This window comes from Macrobrachium rosenbergii, chromosome 14 (genome assembly GCF_040412425.1).
Source record: "Macrobrachium rosenbergii isolate ZJJX-2024 chromosome 14, ASM4041242v1, whole genome shotgun sequence".
In the NCBI taxonomy this organism is placed as follows: domain Eukaryota; kingdom Metazoa; phylum Arthropoda; class Malacostraca; order Decapoda; family Palaemonidae; genus Macrobrachium; species Macrobrachium rosenbergii.
Genome location: NC_089754.1, coordinates 46,809,065 through 46,823,202, shown reverse-complemented (window position 1 = coordinate 46,823,202; position 14,138 = coordinate 46,809,065). Strand labels below are relative to the sequence as shown.

Here is a 14,138-nt window from a genome sequence, read left to right as displayed (position 1 = left end):
TTACTTTAGCACAAAAACACAATACACAAAGCAAAATATTAACAAGCGGTTGTTGACTAAAATTTGTAAAGATTCAACACCACAACAGAATAAAACCATCTTGGCAATAAGAGCAAGCAAAGATTACAAACATTGATGAAAGGCAAAAAAACTGAACATGTAGGCTATTCATAGCTTCAATAGGTATTATGTCATTTAGTTCAGAGACTGGCTCTGTTTTGCACTTGCTTCCTTAGAGTGAGCTGACAACTTCAAGTTCATTCATTCTCACTCCAGTAACCACTCTTAATGCCAAAGAAACAGACCGTGTCAAATTTTGATGTCTTACTTTCCATTATCTAATAAGATGAAAACATGTAAAATCACAGTTCTTATTTATGTAGAAACATCAATATACAAGAAAAAATACATTAATATTACATTTAAGGCAAAAGGCAACATTCAAGATAGGTCAATAATACAGTATTTTTCAGCAAATTTTACCCTTCATGGTTTAGGATTGTACTAATGAGGTGACACTGTAGAGAGAAAAAACAGATATCTAAAGACTTCTAATCTTCACCCACAATCTCAACAAAAATCATTGTCAACGATTAATCATATATGTTTCGCATCTAGCTATTGACATTAGCATCTAACTGCACGACTTAAAATCCAGGCAGTCTGAATGAAATTCATAATTTTAATCATCATCTATAAACTCCACTGGTTCAGCAGAATGTACTGTCATAAAGGCTTGTGTCATGTGACCTTGATTTACTTCTGGCCTTTAAAAATTAACCAGCTCTGATTCAGAAATTTTAATTTCTGAAAATGACAGCATACCACTTTTAATTCTATAGCAATAAAGCACTTCAGGACTTTCCCTTAATATTTTGGATACCTTTCATCACTGTAATATTTTTGTTACAAGTCTGGAAGTCCCCAAGTTTAATCAACCTAAAAACTTTACATTACACGTGACTTGGTACCTTACAATTTTAATGCTTCAAATCTTACATCCACGAAAACTGATACACAAAAGGCACTCACCTAATTCAAATCTGTTAGACTTTTCTGATCTAAATATAAACCACTTGCAATAATTTATAATGTTCATTCTACTACAAAATGGAGCTACGAAATAATAAATAGAATTTTAGTGCAAAGACTTCCTTTAAATGGCAATTATTTACTGCTCTGACCTACATTGTCTCTACTGGAATAACATATCTATCCAAAACAATAAGTCAAGAAATATTTTTAACATAGCATTTAACTACGTCTAAAACACTTTTACAGTTGAAGTAGTTATGTGGGGTGCAATTTAAGTGTGATAAAACAAAGCTTCAAATTTCTAAGATCAAGAGCTGTATGGTATGAATGCAGTGATTATAATTACTGAAGTTACCACAAGTTGAAAACACCAAGATAATTACACTTCACAATATTGCACCTGTGTTCCATTCCAAGCATCTGGTGATTCTACTTTCAAGCATAATCATCATTATGGAGGAATAAATGGTCTGATTTCATTGCACAAGTAAATACATTAAAGAATATGCACTTTAAAGTTAAGTATCCTATTCAAAAAAACATACTTGTTTTCAGAGGTTTTGTAAGAGTACAACACAGCCGCCATAACTGCTAAAAAACAAAACTAGCAAAACTTCATTATTTAACTTCTAAGTTTAAAAATCAGTGTTACAAGTTAAATGCTTCCAATAATTTTTACATATTTCTAGCAGATACCTAGGAATAAGGTCAAATCAGTATGCCCAGTAAAGGGGACAAATTAATTTAGCTTTATTTCTGTTTTTTCTTCTACCTGTTTTCACTTTTTCCCCACATCTGGGCATTATACCCTGCAGAAGCTTGTTTTGCAAGTAAATGGTTTTTTAAGTTTGTTCCATAAGAATAACAATGCATCTGGATAATGAAGACTAAAATACGCAAGAAGTACACCTAAATTCAAGTGTCATTTACCTGTTAATCTAGTGGGAAATATTGGATATTTTACAAATATTTATTGATAACCATAAAACTTGCTAAATCTTAAGTATCTGAGTATTTGTCCTTTTCTTGTCTAACTGCATTCACTAGGTAATTATTACCGCCTGTACTTAATACACTGTTTTTGTTACCATCTTTACAATCTTTTTGAATCTCATACAAACTAGGAAACTAGGTAAACACAGTCTCTACCAACTTTTGACATGTTACATAATTTTACCAATGATAATTTCAACAGAAAACATTTTCAGATGCAATCTCTACATTTCTTTGTAAAGTTTAACATGCATAGATGAGGTAGAAAGTGTTTTCCTAATAGTGAGAGAGATACAATGAAAATCCATTCTTTGTCAATCAACTAAACAAAGATTTTATGTGTAACTGTAGAGGAAGACAATTTGCAAAAAGATTAAAAATGATGGTAGATACATAAATATTAATACTTGGTCAGGAGCCCTTTTACAGATTAGTCATTCACACATAAGGTTTGCAAACTTGTATGAACTCCAATCATTATTGTTCACTCAATACTGTACCTCGCAAAAGCATCTTCAAATAATCTGCTCCTTTCAGCACCTCCAAAACCTAAAATGTAAAAAAATTATTTTAATGTTGCAGAACACACAATCATAATAATTACACATTAAAATTTTAAAACATAAAACATATTTAACATAAAAAGTCATCCATAATGCAAAACCCAAATCACAATTATGATGTCCCCAGACAGGCCAGTTCTGAAGTATTATAAATGAAAAGAGCAGAGTAGCCAAAAGGCTACTCATGCATGTATATCCTTGACCCACTGGTAAGTAATACCATCCACCTCACTGGACTATGCCACAAGAATGTGAACACACAAGAACAAAGGATGTGGCATTATGTTTCACTGATGGATTTGCAAGAAAAATATGTTTTATTTTATAAAAAAAATCTTGATTTGTCCTTACCCAAACCATCAGTCATACTGGCTCAAATTGCAGTTCAAACAGAAAGTCGGAGCATTGGAGAGACCAAGCCTTTGAAATGGTCTGACAGATTCAATGGAGTAACTTAAACCAAAATCTCCCTCATAATCTCTAAGTAACAGTGTGAATCCATGATTATGTAATTCAAACTATTACATGCTTTTCAGCTGCCATCAAGGTTGTAAGTCCATTTTCTTTCTTATATATTGAGAATTACAAAGTAATACTCCAAAGGATTTTTCTACATTGTTCTTTACTCTCTGAACTTTATTCTTTTTCTTCTTGGAAATCTATAAAAGTTTTTAAGGTTCCCAACTTCTGACATATGGACAAGAAAAAATGGCAAGCTATCTAAAGAGACCTTGACACCATTTGTGTCAGAGTTCAACAACAGTTATGACTGGAGATTTTTCTAGGGGTGAGGAACAGATGGTGTCACAATATCCACAGAATTGCATTGGTGCAAGAGAGTCATATTTATCAGCAATAAAGTAGCAATGAAGATGGCTTCTTAGTTGACCTAGCAATTAAAGACCCAGAGGCCAAGGATATGCAAGTCACCATCATCACTCTTTTGACCGTTTCACCTTGTATATCATTCTCTGTGAACCTTACATAGCCATCAGTCAAAGAGAAGATACTGATAAATGAACAACATCTGTTAAAGGAAGAATTCACTCTTGTGTTACTAAGTGCACTAATATGAAAAGGGTTGAAATAAATGATGACTAATATTCTTTAACTGGGATAGCAATACTTTGCAAATTTAACACCTGGAGAACAGTGAAGAAAGGTTTTAATTGAGCCAGAAGTTTGCACAAAATGAAGACGGTGATTGGGACATGCCTAAGGATCCAGAGAGCATGTGTAGTGAGTCTCTTAGGTCTGAAAGGCAAAAGACAGCAGAACCTAGGATATTAAGGACACAAACATAAACAGATATATGACTAATGGAGTTGTAGCAAAAACCGATAATTTTTCAATGCAAATGAGCAAGAGGTTTCCTATTTGGAGTCACTTCTACTACTTCATGGAAACATTGAATATAAAAAGGAAAACTGTGGTTTTTACAGTACCTGTTAATCATCCAAGCTAAAGTCACTGTCATCATCATTAGTTGGTACTGATGGCCCTCTAATGCTTGGTGGAACTAATGAACGATCCATCAGCATACCATGTCTAAACCATGAAGAAAAGAAAACTGTAAATATAGGCTAATATCTCATAAAAATACCATAAATATGAATGAACAAAAGAATTAAAGCCTAATACAATATACATATAAATACAATCTTGAGGATTAGAGTCTAAAGAGCAATCAGTTCTGTGACATCAAGATTCCTCTCCATTTTGGAAAATGCTGAGTCACATCAGGCAAACTACATACCAAAGGTGGTGGGTGAGTAAAACACTGAAGTGACTCTTTTTGAGAGAACGGTCACATCTTCAACAACATTCACATAGTATCTTGAGTATGCAATATGTTTGACCAATTCATGATTACCCACACTAAAGAGGAGTGAGGATACTGAATGAGGGTTGGCTAGCTTGGAGATGAAGTTAGGAATTTCTTCATTCATGCCAATCTCCCATTGGAGTTTTACTTTGCTCCTCATTTTCTATCCCTTGCTTGGATTCTGTCACGCCTGACCAGATATGGGGTTTAGATACATGTTTCACTGGACTGCATTAAAATACAATGTACCATGTTTTACCATCATATGCAACAGATCCCCAGTGAAGAGTCATGAAGTACTAAGGGATACATAAAATCTGTATTTTCTACTTTGACTTACTTGTGATCTTGTGATTTATTTTACAAATAATAATGCCATGAAATATAAAGTACTTTTACGAGTATATGTGAAGTTAATTATATTGAAGTTATATAATGTAAATACTTTACTGTATATAACGGTAACTATACTGTTAAGCATAAGCTATCAAGTGTTGAACTGTAAAATGACTTTACAAAAAATTACATTATTTTTTTATGGGAAAGGTTCCAGAACCCACCGAAAATGCAAAATCCTCTCTAAAAATGCTTACAACTGACCAATACCCTGTACCCCTAAAACTAAAACAATTATAATAAGTGAATACATAATATTGCTCTATAAAAAAAAGTGAATTAGTGATCATTTTAGAGATACTGTCCACGGAAAAATTTACACACACTCAGCATATTTTAAAATGTACAGTAAAATATCAGTGGATTACTTACTCTATCAAGAAGGATTCTACATCAGTTGCATAGAAATCATCACCAAATTCATCTGTGAGCCGTACAAAATTTCCCATCAGAGTACCTTCTTTATACACAAGTAAAGCTGGTAACCCGGTTACTTTCTGAGGAGTACAAGAGGAAATAATATTTTAGAATACTATACCTCAAGCCAATCATAATTCTACATGTCTGAACTTCATAACAGCCCTCAAAATCAATAAAATACTTAATGGTGTAATAATTAGTAAACGGTGCCAGTTTCTAAAAGTATAGGGCCCTTATTACCGATATACCCTGAGTGTATTTGGCAACATATGTAACAGTTATTATAAAACGTACAACTAATTAGCAATGATTCATTGTACCAAATTTCCCAAAAACTGGAAAATCAACCAGTGTGTGACAGTGTGTACATGCACATCTTTGACTTGTCAGTAAACAGATATAGTCAGCCTCATTCTTTTGCATGTAAAACTAATCAAGTTTGGAAACTGACATCAGTTCATTTAATTTTTTCATTCTTCTCCATGTTTAGTGGCAATTTGCCAGTCATTCATCCAATGCTCTGTTCTTCAACCCTTCCTTTTCTTTAAATACTTTTCTTTGTATTTTTTCTCATTACTTCATCTTCTGTTACAAATGGATACTATGAGAGATCACCATAGCCATTATCAGTTGGGAAGATTAGGTGCTAGGTAAAGACAGTACTATTCTGGTTGTAAAGTAAAACATCACCTGTAGCAGCAAAAACCAGGAGAATGAGTAATTCATTTGGCATACCTGCATAAGTGTACCTGCTGGCCAACATGATGAAGAGGAAGTGGGATGAAACATCTACGGATTTCTCTTTGTTGTTATCCTCAGGTGACAATTGGTGCTACCAAAGCAGCTCTGAGTATTTTGGAATTCAGATAACTCACCTTCAAGGCTGCCAATCATACTAGCAAGAATCCTCAAACTCATTTTTATACAGATTCCTTAAACATATCTAGGTAATTTACCCTCAAACTTATCTAGGTATTCAACTATATCCAGGCAGCAGTCAACTTATACTCAGGTCGTTCTTGCCTCAGAGCAGTTTCACTCTATGACAATTGCTGCCATTTCAAAAAAGGGATGGTTGTTGCCTGTCAGGAAAGTCTCTGGCTAGAAGGTCACCTCTTCCAGCAATGGAGGCTTGTCTCCAGGAACATTGTACAATACTTCCATTCCTTAATGCAAGCTCCTCTCTTTCTTTATTTCCGGTGGATTTTGGTACTTTCGCACACAACCTGCATAAATTCATGGTGTTATGCAAAGAAATCAGGTCAATGATCAGAAAGCAGGTGACAGAAAAGATGCCAGATGGTTCATCAGCATTTGCAGTTATCTGTTTCTGGATATGAGGGAAACCAGTGGTTGGCACCCAGTAATTAACCTCAGCGCCTTAAAAAAGTAAGAAACCATTTACTGAACAAAATTAAATTTTTCATATAGAAGCCCATTATTTATATATTTTGCTCCCCTCCTACCCTTTCTGTACCTCACAGCTGGTGCAGACAACACATATAATGACTAGTTCAGCCACTAAGGGCTACTGCAGCCAGGAACATGGGATAGTCAGCTGGAACTGGAAGGTTTATTCTTCTGAAAAATGTGTGACTGCATATATAGGTTATAGTAAACTAACGAGTTTGTATGTAATATCTTTTTTTAAATTACACATTTCCTTTTATATCTGACTAAACTTAAAATCAGTTTAATACTTACAAAACGGCTACTAACACCAGCTGCTGATGCTGGTAACTTGCAGAATTTAACATGTGGGTAATCCTGTGCTAGGCAAGCCAAGCAACCATTCATAGCTTCACAACCAGATACTTCCTAGAGTTGGATGTAAATAAAAACAAGATAAGTCACCTTAATGCTTAATCTTCAGGATTAAATTCTTGGCATACAAAAATTGCACAGCCTGCATCCAGAACACTGCTGGGGGTTTCATAGAAATAAAAATGATTGCATACGTCTTCGACACCTTAACCCTTTAACTAGCATACACAAATTCCACATATTTTGTAAGACACCTGGTCAGAGTTAACATATAAATGGATATCATGGGAAGGAATAAAGATACAAAGTATCTCAAACATGCCAGAAAAATTTACATTAACATGGACCGTACAGATAGTGTAGTATTTTCTCTCAAACTCTAGGGTAATTACATATTACAACTCCATGGGTCAAGTATAAAAATTCATAAACAAAGTTTTGAAGAGACAAGTTGTTTTCAATACCTTGTCATATATGTGAACAATAACAGTCACCCCCTTGTCTTCTTTGTCAACTGCATCCAAGAATGAGTTTCCATCTTCAAGAGAAATCAGATGACCAAACTTTGACCTGAAAAAACAGAATAACTCTGCTGTAAAAGTAACACGGATCAGAGATATCAGAGAGTATACCTAGCAATCTAAGTTTAAGCCAAAACCTATAGTTTGGTGATGGCATATTTGTACGTGGAAAAGGGCACGTAAAAAGAGACCAAATCAAATGATCATCACTCATGTTTTCAAGTCTAATTTCCTTTAACAGAAACAAAATGAGTACTCTCCATTCACTTCCTTGACACTTTTTACTTACATTCTCATCCAGTATAGGACTTCTTCTACATCTGCTTTTAATAAATTTTCTGAACCTTCCTGGAGTCTTCCTTTTGACTATTCCAAACCTACTACTTTTGTGACTAACTATTCCTCACCTCTTCTCATATCCTTAACTACATTCAATACTACAGGCCTCATACATATATAACTACTTTTTGCTCTGATAACTAATGTGAAACTATTATATATCAATAGTCTATCTAGAAATATATACATGTGAAAAGCAATTTCCGTGAATAAAACATCCACCTTGTAACTTACTTCATAGATGTGTTAGCCATCATTTCTTCCATTCGTTTGGATATATACTGCCGTAAGAAATCTTCATCAATTAGGGCATCAACGTCTTCCTCTTCTTTCTTTTCTTTTTCTTTTTCATCATCAAGCTGGAAAGTTTAAAAAAATGTACATATCACAAGAGAATGAATAAATGGATTATTATTATCATTATCATTATTATTATTATTATTACAATTATTATTATTTATAAGTAGAAGAACTTCTTTTAAGCACGTAGTGTTGAAACTGATAGCTGCATCAGGTACATTCAATTTATACAGAGCTTTTCTGTCCTAATAACTGCTCTTTCAAGATAAACGCACTCTTCCAGAACCTGCCAATGATCGTCATTCTTTGGAGGGGTAAATAGTTGTAAACTTGGATGATTTTATTGAGGAAGAATACACTGTATCAGTTGCAAAGTAACTACAATGGTAACGCCACATTTCAGTTACCATCGTAATGTATACTCTGTACCTGATACAGCAGTGTTTTCTTCTTCAACTAAACAATCTCTGTTTAGGACTATTTATCTCTCCAAATAAGGACAAACACTGGCAAGTTACTGGACGAATAAAGTAACCCTGAAAAAGCAATCATTACAAAGACGGCAAAAACTACGCAAGCTGAGTGAAACTACTGCAGGTATCACTTTCAACACTATGCATTGTTACTTATCGTTATTATTATTATTATTATTATTATTATTATTATTATTCATGAAAGCCAGTTCAGTATCTGAAGGAGTGCCCTCCAAGGCAAACAGTGAGTTAATTAGTATGTGAGACTTCATATTTGACATGAATTAAGAACTGTACCCATATTATGAATTTTACAGCACTTTGAATTTCTCTGTAATTTCTTCCAAACACATTTCAGAAGGCATTGTGGTAATTATAATTATATACATTTACTGTTAAGTTCATATTTGATATACATGTCAAACAGCCAACCTGAATACTGATGGTGGTAGGAAGATGAGTCTTAAAATTTCTTGATTTCAAAACAAGAGCAATGATGAGAAATAGATGTCAGATAGTTGCCAATGTTGATCATAGTTCAGTGTGCTACATTACTCTTTGTGAAAAAATCAGCTAATTCTAAAGTTAGCTTTCAATGGAAAAAACCTTTAATACCTGACTCATTACCATGCAGTGAAGAATAATAGTTTGTACTCCAGTTGCATGTACAGAATATGTCTTATTAAACTACTATCCATAACTGAGGTGATTTGCCTTGGCAGGATTTTGTCTGACAAAATAAAAATATAAAAAATTAAGACTATAACATCCGTGGAAATTCTCAACCTTTGTAAGGAAAAGTATTTTTAATAAATAATCTGCAAGTTAAAGCAAAAGAACCAAATTGTCTATTCATAAAACTTGATGAGTTAGGAGACCATTAAATTCTATTTGTCATAGACATAAACAAGTCACAAACTTACATGAGATCTACATGACAGGGCTAACTTCTTGGCTAAAAGAACTTTCTCCCTTTCTTGTTCTTTCCGATTCTCTGTCTCAAGTTGCTTGAACCTTTGCCAGTCTTTCAACACACCTTTGGGCCCAGTCTGTAAAAAATAAGATGTACGGTACACAGGGTTGTAACTGCTGCTGTGCAGAGAGATATCCTTCTCTCAAAATATTTATATATGAAGTTAAAAAAAAATCACATTTAAATTCAGTAAACATTAAACTGCAATTCTTGTGTATGATTTCATTCATATTTCTATGTACACATGTAAGTATGAGCATACTGCCTTCTTTGGTTACTCTTACAAGGGAATAGTACCAAAATTATATATAACAAATATCCTCCATAGAGATTTACAGTTTAGGGTCTGTTTAAAAGAGGAGAATTTACAGAATAAGGCTTGTGGATTCAAGAAAAGGACTCATGTGGCAAAAAAAAAAAAAAAAAAAAAGAAAAATTCCTAGAACAGACAGCCAAACATTCATAAAGATTTGATAGAGCTATGCAGGGATAGTCAAGGGTTTTAGATTGCTACTAAAGACAAGATATTGCAGATTGTATGAAATGTTACAAAATTCATCAGGACGATTCATATAGCATTACATTACATATATTTCCTTACTTTATTATCTATTCAGCAATAAAATAAAAAAAAAAAATTTGAAACTCACAATATTCAGCTTAAAATACAAGAATAATGACATTCAAAGGCAGCATATACACTTACATTAGTTGAGTATCCTTCCCAATTTTGGCTTGCAGGTGGCGGAACTGGTCCTTCATTACTTTCTTTGGCCACATTATTTTCATTTTCATCATTGTCATCATCTTCATCCTCAGAGCTACTGCAATAGTATTGCAGTTTTTCTCCAAGGATTCTGTCTTCTAAGGTAGCCATAGCTTACAAAATATTTCACACCTGAAATTTACACAAATATTCAATATTTTACAGTAATTACAAATGCAACCATCTTAGGCTACATTAACATAATACCTTCTAATGAATGACAATAACTTGTGTAATCAAACATAAAAGAAAATAATGGATATAAACTCGTAAACAAAAATGAGCAGTTTCTAAAAATTCAATGGGGGCAGAAGAGAGGTGAGTGCTGTCTTTTACAGGGCAGTCACAGTCACAGTCTGGTTTATCAGGAGGCTCATCAATTAACTGTGGAGGAAAACTAATCCCCAAAGAGACCACCTTTACAACTGTGTCATAGGGAGCTGCAAGCCTTCATTTTCCAAATGCTTTTATGATAATGTGATACATATCACATACTGACATATATTTAGTTAACACTACATTACTGATTATAGGTTTGTTATCATATAGGCCTAATGTACTGTATGTCAGTATTTATCAATTCAGTTAGCTCCACATCAGGCCACAATACTTTTAAATGTCTGTGACTATGTGAACAGTACCAGAGTTGAACATTTAGATGTGTAACAGTAATATAAGTCTTCTATGAATACTGGTGAAAGTATTAGAAGCCTTCTAAATCCAAATGGTTCTCTCGCCTTCACCACTCTTACTCGAAGGCAAGATTAATAACAATTCATTTAGCCCAGCAAATGATATATTCTACTTTGTTCAATCACACAAAAGTGATACATTCAACAATGAAAACTGTGGCAGAAAAGTTATAGTTAACAAACAGAAAAAGTTTTATTTGATAAACTGCATGTATCATGTACTATGTACTTGAAAATGCTGCAAGTCTTTGTTTATTATTATCAGTATATACACAACCTATTATTCACTTACCCTAGCCTATGATCTGAATGGAAAAAATGTTATCATTTTACTTCAATACCATCTCTTGATACTAGAGTTTTGATGCTAATTACTCATGTCTCCTTAATAGACTACATTTAATATGAAATGCATACTAAAATCTATTGCAAATTTACTGTCACCAAAATATTTACCAAAGAATTTTATCACCCAACTTGGACTTCTTTTTAGTTCTTTCTTTATGTTTCAACATCCATGCAAGCAGGCCACCAGGTTGGATTTATTTATTTATTCCAATGCATAGTGAGTAAGGATGGTTAGTTTATGTGGTTTTCTTTTATTATTTTTATCTGGAAATGTGGGTATATGGACATGATTGTTCCTTTGGTTCGAAGTTCCACAAATTAAATGGGATTTTGGAATACAGGGGTTGCTTAAAAAACCAGCTTCTGTTCTTGTACTTAGTTTTGATTTATGGTTAAGAAATTTATTCCCTAAATTCCTTTTCAGTTCTCCATTGAAAAGCAGAAGTTGTTAAGGTCATGGTTCCTTTGGTGCAGATGTGTAATCCTTTGTTCTTGGATTATTTTGGCTGATTTGAATTTTTTTTTTTTTGTGTGTGTTCTGAACATTTCTGACAGTCGCTTTTTAACAATTATGGGGGATCACTTCTGCACGTTCTGCTACTGATTAGGATAAAATTTATTATTCATCAAATGCTTTTAAAGTGGCACTATACACTAGGAAAGTAAGGATCCAGCATCCTAAGTTGGGTTAGGTAGGTTATGTTTGATTGGATTAGGTCGCAAAACCTATCAATTTCAATTTACAGTACCCTAGCTTAGGTTAGGTGGGGGGTGGGTCCAGGGGAGTGAAGCCCCGGCCAGGTAAGCACCCAGCGTTAATTTCCAGTGCCCTAGGTTGGGTTAGGTGGGAAAGGGAGGGAGGGGAGGGGGAATCTGCATTCTGCACCAGAAACATTCAAAACACATTAAAATACAGGAAAATCATATCTTTAACTGTGGAATGTGATTATGCTATAATGTAAAGAAGCAATTTACTGAAAAAGCATAAAAACTGCCTTCATTCAACTATATTGAATAACAACTTTCATACTGAAGATAATTATACTAACAAACTATACTCTTAAAAACAAAAAAGTAAAATTGAAGAATACTATCATGGTCTGGTTCCCACCAGTTGGCAAGCATGATTACCCCTATTTACTTGTTTTTGTTCATGTTTATGCCTTTTGTTTGAGCTTATGATATTTACAGTCTTTTTTTACCTTTTTACATTCAGTAAACTATAGAACAGCTCTGCACAGACTATTACTGTACCTTGGAAATTGATTTCCCTTATACTTTTAGTGTTGCTGATGAAGGATGTGGTGTTGTTTTACTGTCAGTCAATTATTAATAACCTTATATCCTATCCAGCATGGGGGAAATCGCTGGGAGAAAGAACGGACTGTCATGTTGTTGTTTTGGATTGGTTCTGCACATGCACAAGTCATTAGGGAGCCATATGTTCAAAAAGAGATTGGCTAAGGAAACCTATTATAAAAGGAACTACACTAACCTAACGTACCCTACCCTAACCTAACCTAGTCGGCCATGTTACTTAGTTGCAGACCCGTCAGTGAGGGAAACTCCACTTTTTACCAAAAGTTCCTCCATACAACACTGCACATGTGTGATAGCATTCCGCGATGGCCAGCATACAAAAACATATTAGTTTTGAGGTTAATTACAGTCAACTGGCAAAAAATAACTGTAAATTCTTGATAAGCAACCAAAATACTACAGGAAAAGTCAATTTCCAAGGTAATATCCCATGTGAAGTTGTACTATACTTAGTTCTACCTAACATTCATCCCAAGGGGCTGGCACTAAACACGGTGCCCATTTTGCAAGTAAACTGATAGTTACTGAACCAGAGGGGCGCAGTAGTCATCTTCAGTTTTACCCCTTAAAAACTGTTTCAGAAAGAAGTGGAATCCACAAACCAGAATCAGCTGGCCTATGCATGACCCACCTGGCCTCATATAAGGTAGGTCCACTAAGCAATGGGGATTAGCCTCCTGGAACTATCCTATGCCGAAAACTTACACCAATACACTTTTCCACACGGCAAATCATAGCTTAGGTAAGGAAAATTTTAATTAACAACTCATCCTCTGTAGCTACAAAATGACGTCACTCTTAGGCTAAAATCACAAAGACAAATCAATAATACGTATGCTAACCTCGGCAATGATTTCTTGTGGTTTTGCTGTTTACATAAATATTTACGAAGTTTCCCATTTATTTATTTTCTACTTAATGGATAAAAGGTTGCAGACTCGCAAAGCGGGGAGAGGAAACCCAAAATCCTACCTTGTTTTTCTTAAGAGTAACCGTCTAACCGAGATTTATTTGTCAACAGTACTTCAACTTAGTAGTAGTAGTTGGGATTTGCCTTTGAAACTTTCAGTTTGGCCTTTTCAGCGGCACCTCCTGACAGCTGGTGTCGGCCAAGTCCGTCGAGATCGGAAATTTCTATTATATTTCTGTGCGTATTATTAATAGCCATATTACACCTTAACTCTTTGATTTATTCAGGTTGTTTATATATGCTTGCTACTACAAAGCCTGGAATCTAAAATGAAGGTCAAATGAAGAAACCCCCAGCTTCTAGAGAGGAGACTCACAATCACATTGATTTTGGTAGCATTATCTTAAAGTGCTAGGTCATGAATAATACTGTATTCACATACATTCAAATTTTCAAATATATATATATATATATATATATATATATATATATATATATAT

At 34.2% G+C, this 14,138-nt stretch overlaps 1 protein-coding gene across 2 annotated transcripts; it reads right to left on the bottom strand.

The window, feature by feature from the left end:
* Positions 1-458: 458 nt before the first annotated feature.
* LOC136846087 (phosducin-like protein) lies at positions 459-13,834 on the bottom strand. Of its 2 annotated transcripts, none has more exons than XM_067116796.1 (9): positions 13,701-13,834; positions 10,309-10,500; positions 9,553-9,678; positions 8,091-8,215; positions 7,461-7,566; positions 6,937-7,050; positions 5,185-5,309; positions 4,037-4,139; positions 459-2,577 (listed from the first exon to the last, which is right to left on the bottom strand). In XM_067116796.1, exons 2-8 carry the CDS (start codon positions 10,477-10,479, stop codon positions 4,040-4,042), a joined length of 867 nt encoding a protein of 288 aa, XP_066972897.1. In that variant the 5' UTR covers positions 10,480-10,500; positions 13,701-13,834; the 3' UTR covers positions 459-2,577; positions 4,037-4,039. The 2 variants fall into 2 exon arrangements, with proteins under 2 accessions (XP_066972897.1, XP_066972898.1); XM_067116797.1 differs by having other exon boundaries at positions 1,762-2,577; positions 13,571-13,726.
* Between the last annotated feature and the right edge of the window lie 304 nt (positions 13,835-14,138).